We start from the raw sequence: 14,635 nt of genomic DNA on the forward strand, positions 1-14,635 counted from the left end.
AATCGAACCCGGTTCTCCAGACTAGAGTCCGTCGCTGTTAACCACTACACCACTCTGGTCCCTGGAACGCTTCTCCCCCGCCGGGCGTTGTGCTTTGGAACCCAGCTTGTCTTGCCTGCGTGTAACAACCCTTGCGTCTTTGACCCCCACCAGCTCTTGCCCAAGCACTGTGCCGCAACCATCAGCAAAGCCCGGAACAAGCGAGCCCGCAAAGCAGCAGCCAAGAAGGGAGAGCCAGAGAGGGATAAGCCGGGTGCAGAGAGCCACCGGAAGGACCGCAGCCTGGTCACCAAGTAAGACCTACCAGACTATATCTTGGCGTACAGCAGGAGGCTGAAGTTGGTTCCCAGTTCCCATTTCGTTCCCTATTCCCAGTTCCTTATTCTCATTGCCTAGTTCCTGGATGACATTGAGGACAAGCTTTTTGGACAGAGTGGGCCACAATTAAAAAAGCAGAAGACATTTAACAACAACTGTAGCTCTACATCAGTGGTTCCCAAAGGGGGCAGTAAAACCCCCTGGGGGTGGTGGGATTACCTAGGGGGGCACTAAGAGGCAAGGGGGAGCAGGGGGGCGCTAGAGGTGGGCCCCTTCAACTGTGTTGCTCACTAATTTACAGTAGATCAAGCTATGGCACCATGCTGGCAAATGTGATGGAAACTATCTGAATTTTTTTCCAGACTTGGAAGAGCTGGTACCATTGGATCAAGTTCATCAGTTTTGTTGACTAAATTTCAACTAAAAAGTTTTAATTTGATTTTGAATAGATGTGCAATTAATTGTTACTGTTTTGACCTTCTGTTTAGCTGGGCTGACTGCTAACCCCTCTATGGTTTTGCAGGGCAGAATTTTGAATATACCATACCCAGACAGGACCTGTCCTTGCTCTTCTGGCTCTATTGATTCTTTAGCTCATGCCCTTTTGGAATGCCGCTTTTATGAGGAACTTAGATCACGTTATATCCCTCCCCTTTTAACATATGACTCTAATGCCTCTGTGTCTGACATAATGCCTTTTTATTAAGTGACAGGGATCCCAAGGCTACATTATCAATGGCAAGATTTGTTTCAGTCCTTATATCCCTCAAACATTAGCTATACGCTGCTCAAGATCAATGGATCAAGGAGCTTCTAAGGGATAAAGGTTAAGGTTATTGTTTTGAAATGTTACTGCTATTATCTTCTTTAGTAAGTCACGCAAACCCCTATTTTGAATAACGCTTTTTATAGGGTAGGGTAGGGGGCACTGGGGTTGAGTTTGTAGAACCAAGGGGTCGGTGGCCCGAAACGTTCGGGAACTGCTGCTCTACATGATCAGAAGGCATTAATGCCAAGGACAGAGAATCGTCCTGCTCGTCTGGACTTAATAGGTTTTTGCTTGCTCTGCTCTGCCTGCTGTGCTGCCCTCCCCCTTGGCAATTGCTACCCATGGCTTCGTGACCCTCAACCTTTTCTTTTCCCAGTCTAGACAAGCTGCACCTGACGCTGACCGAGCTTTGCTGGACCCTCAACCACGTGCCCAGTTTCCTTGTCTTCGAGCACACAGTGACACCGGCGGAGTACCTCAGCAGCCAGCTGGAGACGCGTCTCAACAGGTACAGGAAGTCAGGGATGTGATGCTGATGTATTTCTTCACACAACGCAGACTTTTTTTTTATTTTTGCATGCTAAACCGTCATTCCGGAAGTGACTGGGAAGCCGGAGCAGACCTGCTTTGCATTACAAAAGAGCCCACTTAACGAGACCTTTTGTGTTTGCTCCACCGCTGCTGCGAAGAATAACCAGAGGGAACCATACAAAACAACAGCAGCAAGTTAGCTATGCACATGCTAATGGCTTTGCAAACGAACGAAGGAGCAGGCGAGTTGGGGGTGGGTGGAATTTCTCCTTTTGCATCGGGACCGTGGTGAAGCAGGTTGATATCTGCACACAAAATATACGAGAGACTTATACTAACCAGTATTACAACAACAACCCAATATACCAGTTGTTTGAATAATTGAGAATAAACTTTACAACATATTCACTTACCTGGTTGGGTTTTAAACTGTTTGTATTTGCAATTGTTTACATCATTGTATTTCTATATATGTGTGCAGATTTAAGAAAAGGTTTTAACTAACCACTGATGAAGGCCCTAGAGGCCGAAATGCGTTTGGTTTTGTGGTTATAGATATCAACCTAAGTTTTGCCATTGTGCTATTTTAATGCTTTTAAAGAATTTTAAATTTTGCATAGCGCTTCTAATAAATTATATTTGTAATATTTCTACTTAGACTTATATAAATCTTCCTCTCACCCAACCTCGGGTACCCAGCTTTTGTTTTTAGGTTGGGTTTCATTCCCCTTTTTTTTCTTCCACCGCATACCTATTATCTCCAGGATCAGGGGATCATTCCTATGATATTAGGTGCTGTGGAACACAGGCAGGATGGTGCTGCTGCAGTCGTCTTGTTTTTGTGCTTCCTAGAGTCACCTGGTTGGCCACTGTGTGAACAGACTGCTGGACTTGATGGACCTTGATCTGATCCAGCATGGCCTTTCTTATGTTCTTATGGTTTGTAGCCTAGTGATTGTCACTCTAGCGGTAATTTGGCAAATCAAGCATTCTAGCCTACCCAACACAAATCTTTCAACCAGTTTCAGCTACCAAGAAAGCTGTTTCAAGGACATGTGTTGGGAAAGACTGGAAAGAACTTCATTATTAGACTCTCCATTCTTTGTACTTTCCTTCTTCCCTTGGATCACAAGCATGATAATGCTGCTGCAGTCGCCTTGTTTGAGGGCACCTGATTGGCCACTGTGTGAACAGACTGCTGGACTCGATGGGCCTTGGTCTGATCCAGCATGGCCTTTCTTAAGTTTTTATGCCCTGAGGACATAGCGGTGCCCCAGGGGATTTATTTTTTTATTCCTGTTAAATATTTACATGCCTGAGCGAGGTGGGTAACAGCCATAGTATTAACCTCTGAACAGTCTTGGAGATAAAAACAATGATATATTAAAACAATACATATGCATGCATTAACACACCAATATAAAATCACCAAATGCTTAGCTAACTCAACATTTTCCCCTTTGCTTCGTCTTAAGCCGCCCAAAATATTTTCTGGAATAATTTTTGTTTTTCAGCCTTTCTAGAAGGCCAGGAGGATAGAATCCCCCTTACTACTTCTGGGAGATTTTCATTATTATTTTTTATTAACTTCCTTTATAGCCTACCTTTCCCACTCATGAGTCTTACTTAGTGCATTAAAGAGCAAGCAGACCCCCACCTGCTGGTATTATCACCTGTTCCATTCCCCCCCCCCCCCGATGCTTGTAATAGCTGTCTAAATGCTTCTGTCCAAGCGATGACATCTTTCCCAGGTCTCCTTTCAAAACCTTAACTGTGAGCTCTCTCTCTCGCTCTCTGTCTCTCTCTCTCTTATTTCGCAACATTTTTAAAGGCCTCTGTTCTCATGTAGCAATAGGTCTGGGAAGGTCACGATCCAAGAGCTGAAGTTGTGAGATCTTTGCAAATCGTTCTTTTTTTAATGCAGTAAATCATCTCGAAGAGGATCTGAGCGGTGTTAAGGGCAGGCTAAATTGCAAAGCACTTCACCAGCTCAAGTGCTTTGGCTTTATTCTCATCAGCTCAATTCTCGGGCACCTAAATGTCAGGAGAGATTAATTTCCAGGGCAGGCAGTTGTATTCGGCGGCTTGCTGGGCTCCTTTCATCTTTATGTTTTCTGTGATCCTGCGATTATTTAGAAAAATGGCAAGGAAATTGGAACAGACTGGCACAAACGTGAAGCCATGAGAATGTATTTCAGAATCCAAGGGCATCCGCCTAGATTGTCTTTCAGAATCCAAGGGCATCCGCCTAGGGGCCAAACCTGACATGACTTTGTTACTTGTCCTGTTGGGGGTCCGTGCGCAGCACTTTCTGCTTCCTTTCTCCTCCAGGGCCCTGGTGCATCTGGCACAGGCGACCCCGGGCTCTACAGAGTTAGCGCGCCCCTCCGAGGTGTTGGCCGGCGTGCAGGCATACGCGACGTTCCTGATCTCCCTGATGCATCGCGTGGGGCTGGACACCGGGCGTCTGCTCCGCAACGTGCTTCTGCAGCAGACCCAGCCCCTGGATGCTGCAGGGGAGCAGACCCTCACCACGCTGTATACGAACTGGTATGCGGCGAGGCATGGTGATAGTAGGGGGGGGGGAATGGGAGGGTTTGTAGCGACGTTTGCCCGTGATAATGGGTAGGGCATCATGTGCCCCCCCCCCCGGGTTCTATCCTGCTACCTCTTCCAGACGCCAAAGCTCAGCCCTGCAATATTTACTGCATTAGAGAGTTCCCTTGAGTAAGTGTAGAGCGTTTTTCCCAATCGTGGAGCAGTTACATCTGGATAGTTTCCCGGTGGGTAGTCAAGCTGGTCTGCAATAGAAGAACAAGATCTGAGTCCAGCTGTGACTTACAGACCCAGATCTGAGTCCGGCCGTGACTTACAGACCCAGATCTGAGTCTGACCGTGACTTACAGACCCAGACCTGATTCCGGCCGTGACTTACAGACCCAGACCTGATTCCGGCCGTGACTTACAGACCCAGATCTGAGTCCGGCCGTGACTTACAGACCCAGATCTGAGTCCCGCCGTGACTTACAGACCCAGATCTGAGTCCGGCCGTGACTTACAGACCCAGATTTGAGTCCGGCAGTGACTTACAGACCCAGATTTGAGTCCGGCAGTGACTTACAGACCAAGATCTGAGTCTGGCCACGACTTACAAACCAACTAGATTTCCAGGGGATCAGCTTTTGAGAATCAAGGTTCTCATCATTTGTTGGTCTTTAAGATGCTATTGGATTCGAATCTTGCAGTCCCACATCTGGAATCACAAGAAACAGGCATGAGTTTTAAGCATAACTGAACTCTGTAATCTCTTTAAAAATACAAATAATGGTACACATCAGTACACATGAACACCTGAAGCCGCCTTCTACTGAATCAGATGCTTGGTACATCATAGTCAGTCTCATCTACTCAGACCGGCAGCTCTCCAGGGTCTCAGGCAGAGGTCTTTCACATCACCTACCTGCCTAGTCCCTTTAACTGGAGATGCCGGGGACTGAACCTGGGCCCTTCTGCATGCCAAGCAGAGGCTCTACAAATTGAGCCACAGCACCCACTATGAAAATATGCGCTCACATAATGTAGTCCTGTGATGGGAGCCAGAATGGTGTAGTGGTTAAGAGTGTAGGACTAGTACCTGGGAGAACTGGGTTCGAATCCCCACTTAGTGCCATGGAAGCTCGCTGGGTGACCTTGGGCCAGTTACACGCTCTCAGCCTAACTTACCTCGCATGGTTGTTGTGAGGATATAATGGAGGAGAGGAGAACGACGTGAGCCGCTTTGGGTCCCCAATGGGAATAAAGGCGAGGTACAAAAATATTAAATACATAAAAATAAATAAATGGGGACAACAGGACACTGGGGCCCTTTAATCAGGGACGTTTCCCTGCAGTCACCCCTGCCGACTGCTTTGGGGCTTCCTTTTGATGACGCATGCCCGTCAGAGGTCGCCTCGCTCTCCCTGCGCATTTTGCCCATGTTCTCCGGATGCCGTTTTAGCCAGAATCTGGAAAATGTGGGCAAAACGCCCAGGGAGAGCGAGGCAATTTCTGATGGGTGGATAAGGCATGGGTAATCAAAAAAAAAGCCCCGAAGCAGTCGGTTGGGGGTGACCATGGGAAAACGTCCCTGCATAAAAGGCCTAGAAGCCTTCAGGGTAGCATTTTCTTTTAATTCTCTTCCCAGGTACCTGGAGTCACTTTTACGCCAGGCGAGCATGGGCACCATTGTTCTTTCACCTGGTATGCATGCTTTTGTCAGCGTACCCAAAGAGGGAGAGCGGACCTTCAGTGCTGAAGAGTATTCTGATGTCTCCGGTAGGTGCTGGTTTTGCCCCAGGGACTCTTGTCTTGAATCAGCACCGGTCATCAAGCCGACGAGTGGACACATCTCCCCAAGTGGCTCTTGGGCATTGATGTCCCATGGAAAGGTGTGGCTTCCATGTGGGCTCAAATGAATTCTGAGGTTCTAGCAGGTGATGAAGTCCAGCAAGGCAATGTATAACAGAGGGGTGGAGGAAAGACAGGATGATAGCTGAGGCTTGGGAAGTCCAGTCAATCAGAGGAGAGTCTGGCCTTTTATGCAGGGACGTTTCCCTGCAGCTGCCCTCGCCGACTGTTTTGGAGCTTCCTTTTGATTATGCGTACCTTTTCTGCCCGTCAGAGGTCGCCTCGCTCTTTTCGCATGTTTTGTCCGTGTTTTCCAGATGCTATTTAAGCCAGCATCTGAAAAACATGGGCAAAACGTGCAGGAAGAGCGAGGCGACCTCTGACGGTCATAAAATGCATGCATAATTAAAAAGAAGCCCAAAAGCAGTGGGGGGGGGGACCGTGGGGAAACGTCCTTGCATAAAAGGCCTCTGACACTCTCACCTGGCTGGCTGTGGTCTCCTGCAAAATATTCATGTTTTGGATTTGACATATCCTTAAAAAATAAATAGTGAGCCCCGTTGTGCAGAGTGTTAAGCTGCAGTACTGCAGTCCAAGCTCTGCTCACGACCTGAGTTCAATCCCAACGGAAGTTGGTTTCAGGCAGCTAGCTCAAGGTTGACTCAGCCTTACATCCTTCCGTGGTCGGTGAAACGAGTACCCAGCTTGCTGGGGGTAAAGGGAAGATGACTGGTGAAGGCTCTGGCAAACCACCCATGAACAAAGTCTGCCTAGTAAATGTCGGGATGTGATGTCACCCCATGGGTCAGGAATGACTCAGTGCTTGCACAGGGGACCTTTACCTTTTAAAAAATAAAAGAAATTATATATGGTTCTTGGTCATCAGAAATCTGAGTTTTCAGCCAATCCGGGCAGAGAAATGTGCCCCAAATCAGGACAGTTTATGCCTTTCTGTTCAGTCAGTGACCCGAGATTTCTGCTTCTGTCATCAAAGGGAAGAGCCTGTACTTTGCTTCTGCTCGGGAAAAAAAAATTGATCAAGGCATTGTTCACACAGCGGCTCCCAGCGCAGCGGGCTCTTACGGTACTGTAAAGAGGGCCTACTGATGCCTTCTTTTCCTCCCCATGCAGAGATGCGAGCGCTGGCTGAGCTCCTGGGGCCCTATGGGATGAAGTTCCTCAGCGATAACCTCATGTGGCATATTACCTCGCAAATGGTAGAGCTGAAGGTAAAAAAAAGATTTGCTGTCTGGTGGGTCATCTCAGGCAGCTATTGAGACCAGCAGAGAACAGGGCAAGGATAAGAGTAAAGAAGAAGGGAGTAAAGATGTTCAATAGATCTTTCCTATCCAGTCTCTCTTTCTTTCTGACTCTTATATCTACTTCCTGTTCCGCCCCACCACCTGAGAGCCAGCGTGGTGTAGTGGTTAGGAGTGGTGGACTCGAATCTGGAGAACTGGGTTTGATTCCCCACACCTCCACATGAAGCCAGCTGGCTGACCTTGGGCTAGTCACAGTTCGAACTCTCTCAGCCCCACCTACCTCACAAGGTGTCTCGTTGTGGGGAGAGGAAGGGAAGGCGATTGTAAGCCGGTTTGATTCTCCTTAAAAGGTAGAGAGAGTTGGCCTATAGAAACCAACTCTTCTTCTTTACATTTTTGAGTAGGTCTTGTCTTGTGGTAGGGCCATGCTCCCAATCAGACTATATATAGTCTCTGCCGGCTGGAGAAGTGTTTTGGACCACAGTGTTGGTAGCATTGTGTGTCTCCTCCTCTGTAGCAGTTGCCAATTCCATGGCTCTCTCTGCAGCTCACTCATCAGCTCCTCCGTTCCTCCCATCTCCTTTTGCCCACCCAGGAACCCCATTCCAGCATTGTAGAGCATCAGTACAGTGCTCTCACCTGGATGGCCCGGGCTAGCCCTATCTTATCAGATCTCAGAAGCTAAGCAAGGTCAGTCCTGGTTATTATTTGTATAGGAGACCACCAAGGAAGTCCAGGGTATCTGCACAGAGGCAGGCAACGGCAAACCACCTCTGTTCGTCTCTTGCCCTGAAAACCCTACAGGGTCGCCGTAAGTCGCCTGTGGCTTGATGACACTTTCCACCACCACCATAATGGAAATACCAAGGGCCTTACCTGTGCCAGCTCCCAGCAGTTTTTAAACCTTAATTTTCATGTGTGCAGGGACCCAGTTTGAGTTAGGATTCTGGCACACAAAGGAGAGAGATTTTAAGCTTTATCATTGCACCATTTTCTGGCTTTGAAACAGCACCAGGCAGCTGATATTTGACCCATTGCACTAAACTTGGGTGTCAGACAGTAGCTCCCTAGGGCTGTTTTAGGTCAGGAAAATAACATGTGGCAGTGGTGGCTTAAACGCCTGCTCCTGACCTGAATCAGGGCCCAGCATATTTGAAAATTAAGTTTAGATAATCACTGGGAGGCTCTGAACGTGTAACTGACACGACATGTATGGTAAGGTCCTTAAAACATGCCATACATTGGCAGATTGTTGCTGGTATTGATTGTCTTTCTGGAACTCCATCCATATGCTACATTTTCAAAGATTTCCCTCTTCTAGAAACTGGTGACCGAGAATATGGATGTGCTCGTTCAGATCCGCTCTAACTTCTACCAGGTGGAGCAGATGGCAGCGCTTCTACCCCGTCTCACAGGTAAATGCCACGTGAAAGTTCTAGATCAGGGGTGTCAAAAATATGGCCCGTGGGCCAGATCCGGCCCCTTGCAAGCTTTTATCCGGTCTGGGAGCCAGCCAAGGAAGCCACCCCCACTCTCAATCTGGGCTAGTGAGGCATGGCTAGGCCCGCCCTGGTGACATTTACGTCATATCTTGCCCTCGTAACAATTGAATTCGACAACCCTGTTCTAGATATTGCCCTCCACCACTCTGTTGTGTAGTTCTGTGCTCCAGATACTACCAGTGTGGTATAGTGGTTAAGTGGTTAAGAGCGGTAGTTCTCCAGGTGGACTGGAGAACCAGGGTTTGATTCCCCACTCCTCTATATGGCTGTGGACACTAATCTTGTGAACTGGGTTGTTTTCCCCACTCCTACACATGAAGCCATCTGGGTGGCTTGGGCTAGTCACAGTTCTCTTAGAGCTCTCTCAGTCCCACCTACCTTCCAGGGTGTCTGTTGTGGAGAGGGGAAGGAAAGGTGATTGTAAGCCGGTTTGATTCTTCCTTAAGTGGTAGAGAAAGTTGGCATGTAAAAACCAACTCTTCTTCCTACTCCTTTTCCTCTTCCTCCTCCCCCCCCCCCAGCAGCCATTGGTGGGGATGAATTTGGTGTGAGTGGTTTTACACCACACGTGAATCAACAACTGGTGAAGAAAAATATTTTTGTTGCTTGGGGGCAATAGATCTTTTAAGCTGCTGCAAATGCTCAAAAAAGGATTTCAGCTTTGCATATGCTTATGGGGAGTTCGTTAAACCGCTGGAACAGGCTGTGCCGTAAGAGTCCTAGACGTTACTCTCCCCAAATAATGAAATGGTTCAGAAAGATGCTTTGGTAAAGCAATAGGGACTGTAGATTATACTTCTGTTACCTGTCTGTTGCCGTGAGTGTGCTGCTACTAGGTAATTATGGCATCTTTTAAACGCTTATGTTTTGTTTCAGCTCTGCTTCAGATTTCTGTTTGTTTTGAGATTTTTGCACTCCAAACCCTACTGCTTTGTTTATTGGATGTCCCGTCCTGTCGATTGTATTGGCTTACACCGTGCAATCCTCCTTGAGTCTCGGTGAGAAAGGAGGACTAAAAATAACATAAATAAATAAAAGAGCAATCACCTTAAACAACATGAACAGAGAGTCTCTCGAAAATATGCTTACGTTTATGCAGGTTTATCCCCCCCCCCCCCCGAAACGACCTTACAAATTCTGGACAACATGCTTAGCGGAGCTTAAAAGATTAAAACTAATCAAGCTTTTTTTGCTGAGCCTTGGTTGCTTCGAGCTGCCTTTATTTCTGAAAATCATATATTATCCATTATACAATCATTACATAAATTATGATTATGCAAAACAATGTTCAGTTTGATAATCAGCTGAGATCCTTTCATGTGAAGTCACTTATGGCCTCCGACCAGGGCTGTGGCTCAGTGGAAGAGCCTCTGCTTGGCATGCAGAAGGTCCCAGGTTCAATCCCTGGCATCTCCAGTTCAAGGGACTAGGCGAGTAGGTAATGTGAAGGACCCCTGCCTGAGACCCTGGAGAGCTGCTGCCGGTCTGAGTGGACAATACTAACTTAGATGAACCAAGGGTCTGATTCAGTATACGGCAGTTTCATGTGTTTGTGTGTGTTCCCTTGCACTTTCCACAAGGGGCTGCCTTAACGTGGATCCTCCCTGGCCACTCCCATGGTACCTTCACACACAAAGTATACATAAATACGTTCTCCCTGAACCGCCTTCCATGCTAACCCCTCCCTGCATCAATAGGCCATCCTCTGCACCATCTCTCCGAAGTCCATAAATCCCAACCTGCCAGCCCAATAGAAGAATTGCGTCCTTTCTCCAGACCAAGTCCTATGTACGTGAATCCCATTGCCAACTGAGCAGTCCTTCTTGCAGTCCAAGTCATTCAGAGAGCCAGAGTGGTGAAGTGGTTGAGAGCGGCGGATTGTAATCTGGAGAACCGGGTTGGTTTTCCCACTCCTACACACGAAGCCAGCTGGGTGACCTTAGGCCTGTCACAGTTCTCTTCGAGCTCTCTCAGCCTCACCTACCTCATAAGGTGTCTGTTGTGGGGAGAGGAAGAGAAGGTGATTATAAGCCGGTTTGATTCTCCTTAAAAGGTAGGGAACGTCGGCATATAAAAACCAACTCTTCTTCTTTCCAGTCCTAGATACATGAGTCCCATCGCCAACTTCCCCCTACTCTGGTTGTATCCCCAATTAGGGTGCTCCGCTCACCCACTACTCCTCCGCTTCTCGGTCGGCCTTTCCTTCTGGGCAGTCAGGACTCCCCTTCCCCCTGTGCTCCCCGCCCCAAGCTTCCCAGCCTGTTGTCCCCCGGGTCCCTAGGCTGCCGCATCTCCTTCCTGGGCTTTCATTCCCACCTCCTTTTCCTGGCAGGTCATCTCTGCGCTGCGCCCTTCTCCAGCCCCGACTCTCGTGTCTCTGCAACTCCCTCCCGCTGCATCTTCTGTGAACCTCCCTGATTGTTCCCAGCCAGCTTTTAAAGCCCTCAGCCAGCTGTCCTGTTCCTGCCCTCTCGCCGGCGTCAGGGAGCCACTTGTGGCTCGACTGTATTTACTTCTGGTCAGGGTGCCGGAGGCCCCTGCCCACCACTTGAGCTTCGTGGGGTCGAGCTTCGCGGGGTCGGGCTGCCAGCCACTATTCATTTCTACCTAACAAACCACACCATTTTATGCATTACTCAGTAACTAAATTTAAATGTCCAATTAACGGTTGCCCACTTTCTTCTTCTTACTTTGCGCTCCCAAAAGGTTGCATCGTACTTAATTTTACCATTCTCAGAGTTTCGTAGGCTTTTAACAGCCATTCTTTTTAATTAGGAAGTATCTGGGTGTTCCAATGTCTAGCTAAAATAATTCTTGCCACTGTCAATAAATTTAGCACCCGTTCCCTATGAGCAACTGGAATGACTTCAGAGCAGTTAAGTAAAAAATAATAATGCTGAATGCAATAGATAGCGAGAGAGAGGGAGAGAGAGAGAGATTGTAGGTAGAGAGAGAGAGATGGATGGTAGGTAGGTAAGTAGAGAGATGGATGGATGGATGGTAGCTAGGTAGATAGACAGAACAATAGAGAGATAGAGATGGAGAGAGATAGACTGATGGTAGGTAGGTGGATGGATGGATGGATGGATGGTACGTAGACAGACAGCAGACAGAGCTAAAACTAATCAGTCCTGTGTTCTCCCTAGCCATAGAAAATGTGCTGAAGAGGATGACCATCATCGGGGAGATTCTGTGGTTCCGGTCCTTGGCCCAGGAGGGCCTTCAAGAAGTGAGTAGTTGCACATTTGGCGCATGCATGCGCAACCACACTTACCCAGAGACCAGATGCGTTCCTTTGTTCTCCATCATTACAGATATAAGGAGTTAGGCACAGATTAACCATTTGAAAGGTTGATGCAACATCCTTTCTGAAGCTAAGAAGGTTTGGTTCTGGTTAGCACAAGGATGGGAGACCTCTTGGGAACCTGTCTGTAAATTCCAAGGCAGAAAGGCAGGATATAAATGTAATAAAATAGAGACAATGGAGGGTTATACAGCTTTCAAGCAAGAAGATTAATCCCATGCTTTCTGTCTCATCTCTTGTGTTGTGGCTTCTGTAGGTCTTCACCAGCCACTGCCCTTTTCTGATGGGCCCCATTGAGTGCCTGAAGGAATTTGTAACCCCCGATATGGATATAAAGGTACATTTTCAATACAATTTCGCTCTTATGAAAAATGCCAGGAATATGTAACATGACCTGTCTTCTAGAAGAAGAAGAATTGGTTTTTATATGCCGACTTTCTCTACCACTGAAGGGAGACTCAAACCGGCTTACAATAACCTTCTCTTCCCCTCACTACCATAGACACCCTGTGAGGGAGGTGGGGCTGAGAGAGTGTTACTTGCCCAAGGTCACCCAGCTGGCTTCATGTGTCGGAGTGGGGAAACAAATCCAGTTCACCAGATTAGCCTCCTCCGCTCAGGTCGAGGAGTGGGGAATCAAACCTGATTCTCCAGGGAATTGGAGGAGGGAAATAAAAATTAAAACAGGAGGAAATGGAGATTGGCAGGGGAGAGGTCATGGCTCAGGTGTAGAGCATCTGCTTGGCACGCAAAAGGCTGCAGGTTCAATCCTTGGTATCTCAAATTAAAAGGATGCGGCGGTAGGTGATGTGAAAGGCCTCTGCCTGAGACCCTGGAGAGTCGCTGCCAGTCTGAGTAGACTACGCTGACCTTGATGGACCAAGGGTCTGATTCAGTACAAGGCAGCTTCATGTGTGAGAGTTAGATGGGATTTCCCTTCCCCTGTGAATCCTCACAAGTAGGAGATTCTTGTTATACATTATTTATGCACAGAAAAACACGTTAAAACTATAAATTGAATGGGGCAAAACTGAGGCGGGGAAACAAATTATGTCACCAAAATGAAGACTTGTCGGTTACATTCACACAAAGGGGAGACAAATTCGAAATGAGGACTTACCAGTTGAAATATGGTGAAATTGGCCAGCAACCCCACTTGACAGACAGTCCAGGTGTCCTACTTTTCTGTCAAGTACAGGTGCTGTTGTGGCTCAGGTAAGTCAAAACAGTGCAGCCTGACCTCGTTTGCAAGAACCCTTTACTAACAGTAATGCTATGTGAATCCCATTTTTTCCTTGTCTGTGACTTCCATTTTCCTCAACAGTAGCAACAAAAAAGAAAAATGTAATTTTTGTCAGTAGTGCAGAATTTAAAAGGTAAAGGTCGTCCCCTGTACAAGCACCAGGTCATTCCTGACTCACGGAGTGACGTCACATCTCGACGTTTCCTAGGCAGACTGTTTTTTTTTTTTTAATTATTTTTATTATTTTCTACAATTCAACAAAAATAAACATATCTCAACAATATATTCAGTTGTAACTACTTGTAACAAAAAAAACTCATTGCTATTACTGAGAATATGTTATCTATAGTATTCAATGCTATCTGCTATATATGACTTCCCCGCATCTTCTTCAGTCACTAATTCTACTGGTTAACACTTTTGCATTTCAAATTAATTTCTAATCCTTATTTTCTCTCATACAGACTTGCTTTAAGCTATCTATACTACTTCTATAAGCAATTTCAAGTCCTACCTAGTTATAATATTATCATCATTGTCTCTATATAACATTCTATTATTCTATAATAAAGGGATTAGATCAATACATAAACAATTTTTCCCATTAGAAATTCATCAAAGTAAATCCACCGTGCCTCCCTTACACCCTAAAAATAAGCATCATCTTAGCCATTATCTTGTTTTGGGAGGGGATCTGCCAGTCCTTCTTTATTTCCCAATCCCCACCCCCCGTTTTTCAGTATAGTAGCTGCAATTCTGGCCTCTGAAAATGTAAAAGAAGATCCCAGTGATTGTATCCATTGGCTTCTTGTTAAAATTTCCAGCAGCTTCTTGGTAAAATCCTTCGTCATATCTCCCTCCATCGCTGGCTGCCAGGAAGTGTTTTCTTGGGATAATAATGTTCCTCCTGTCAGCAGTAACTCAGACAAGTAGATTGTAGAGGTATTGAATTCTCTCATGTTGCTCTCTCTCATTGCCAGCTGGTCACTTGCAGCTACCTCTTTAAAAATAGATTGTTCTAATTCATTGTCATTTTTTCCAGGTTTTATCACCATTTCCACATAGCATTCAATCGTCATCTCCTTAGTAAAATCTTTTTTTTCCATTGACATAATTGTTGTCGTATCTTGGGTCTTCATATCGTGGATCTCCTCAATAATAGTGTCCAGTTTTCCATTAATTGATTTAAATAGGATATTCATCACCTCAGCTAGTTGAAATACTTGATGTGAGAGCGCTTGTTGTTTTTCAAAGACTAAATCTTGTTGCACTGCAAACATGTCCATTTGTTTGAGTAACATCTCTTCCATCCTCTTGTTT

At 46.5% G+C, this 14,635-nt stretch overlaps 1 protein-coding gene across 1 annotated transcript in view; it reads left to right on the forward strand.

Moving 5' to 3' along the window:
• Positions 1-14,635, forward strand: part of NCKAP1L (NCK associated protein 1 like) — a 91,959-nt gene that overhangs the window by 41,096 nt on the left and 36,228 nt on the right. The window contains exons 19-26 of the mRNA XM_056858405.1: positions 154-293; positions 1,464-1,595; positions 3,950-4,168; positions 5,802-5,932; positions 7,136-7,233; positions 8,588-8,681; positions 11,915-11,997; positions 12,329-12,409. Of these exons, the coding sequence (XP_056714383.1) occupies positions 154-293; positions 1,464-1,595; positions 3,950-4,168; positions 5,802-5,932; positions 7,136-7,233; positions 8,588-8,681; positions 11,915-11,997; positions 12,329-12,409 (978 nt within the window). The remainder of the gene's footprint in view (positions 1-153; positions 294-1,463; positions 1,596-3,949; positions 4,169-5,801; positions 5,933-7,135; positions 7,234-8,587; positions 8,682-11,914; positions 11,998-12,328; positions 12,410-14,635) is intronic.

This window comes from Euleptes europaea, chromosome 1 (assembly GCF_029931775.1).
Source record: "Euleptes europaea isolate rEulEur1 chromosome 1, rEulEur1.hap1, whole genome shotgun sequence".
Lineage (NCBI taxonomy): Eukaryota > Metazoa > Chordata > Lepidosauria > Squamata > Sphaerodactylidae > Euleptes > Euleptes europaea.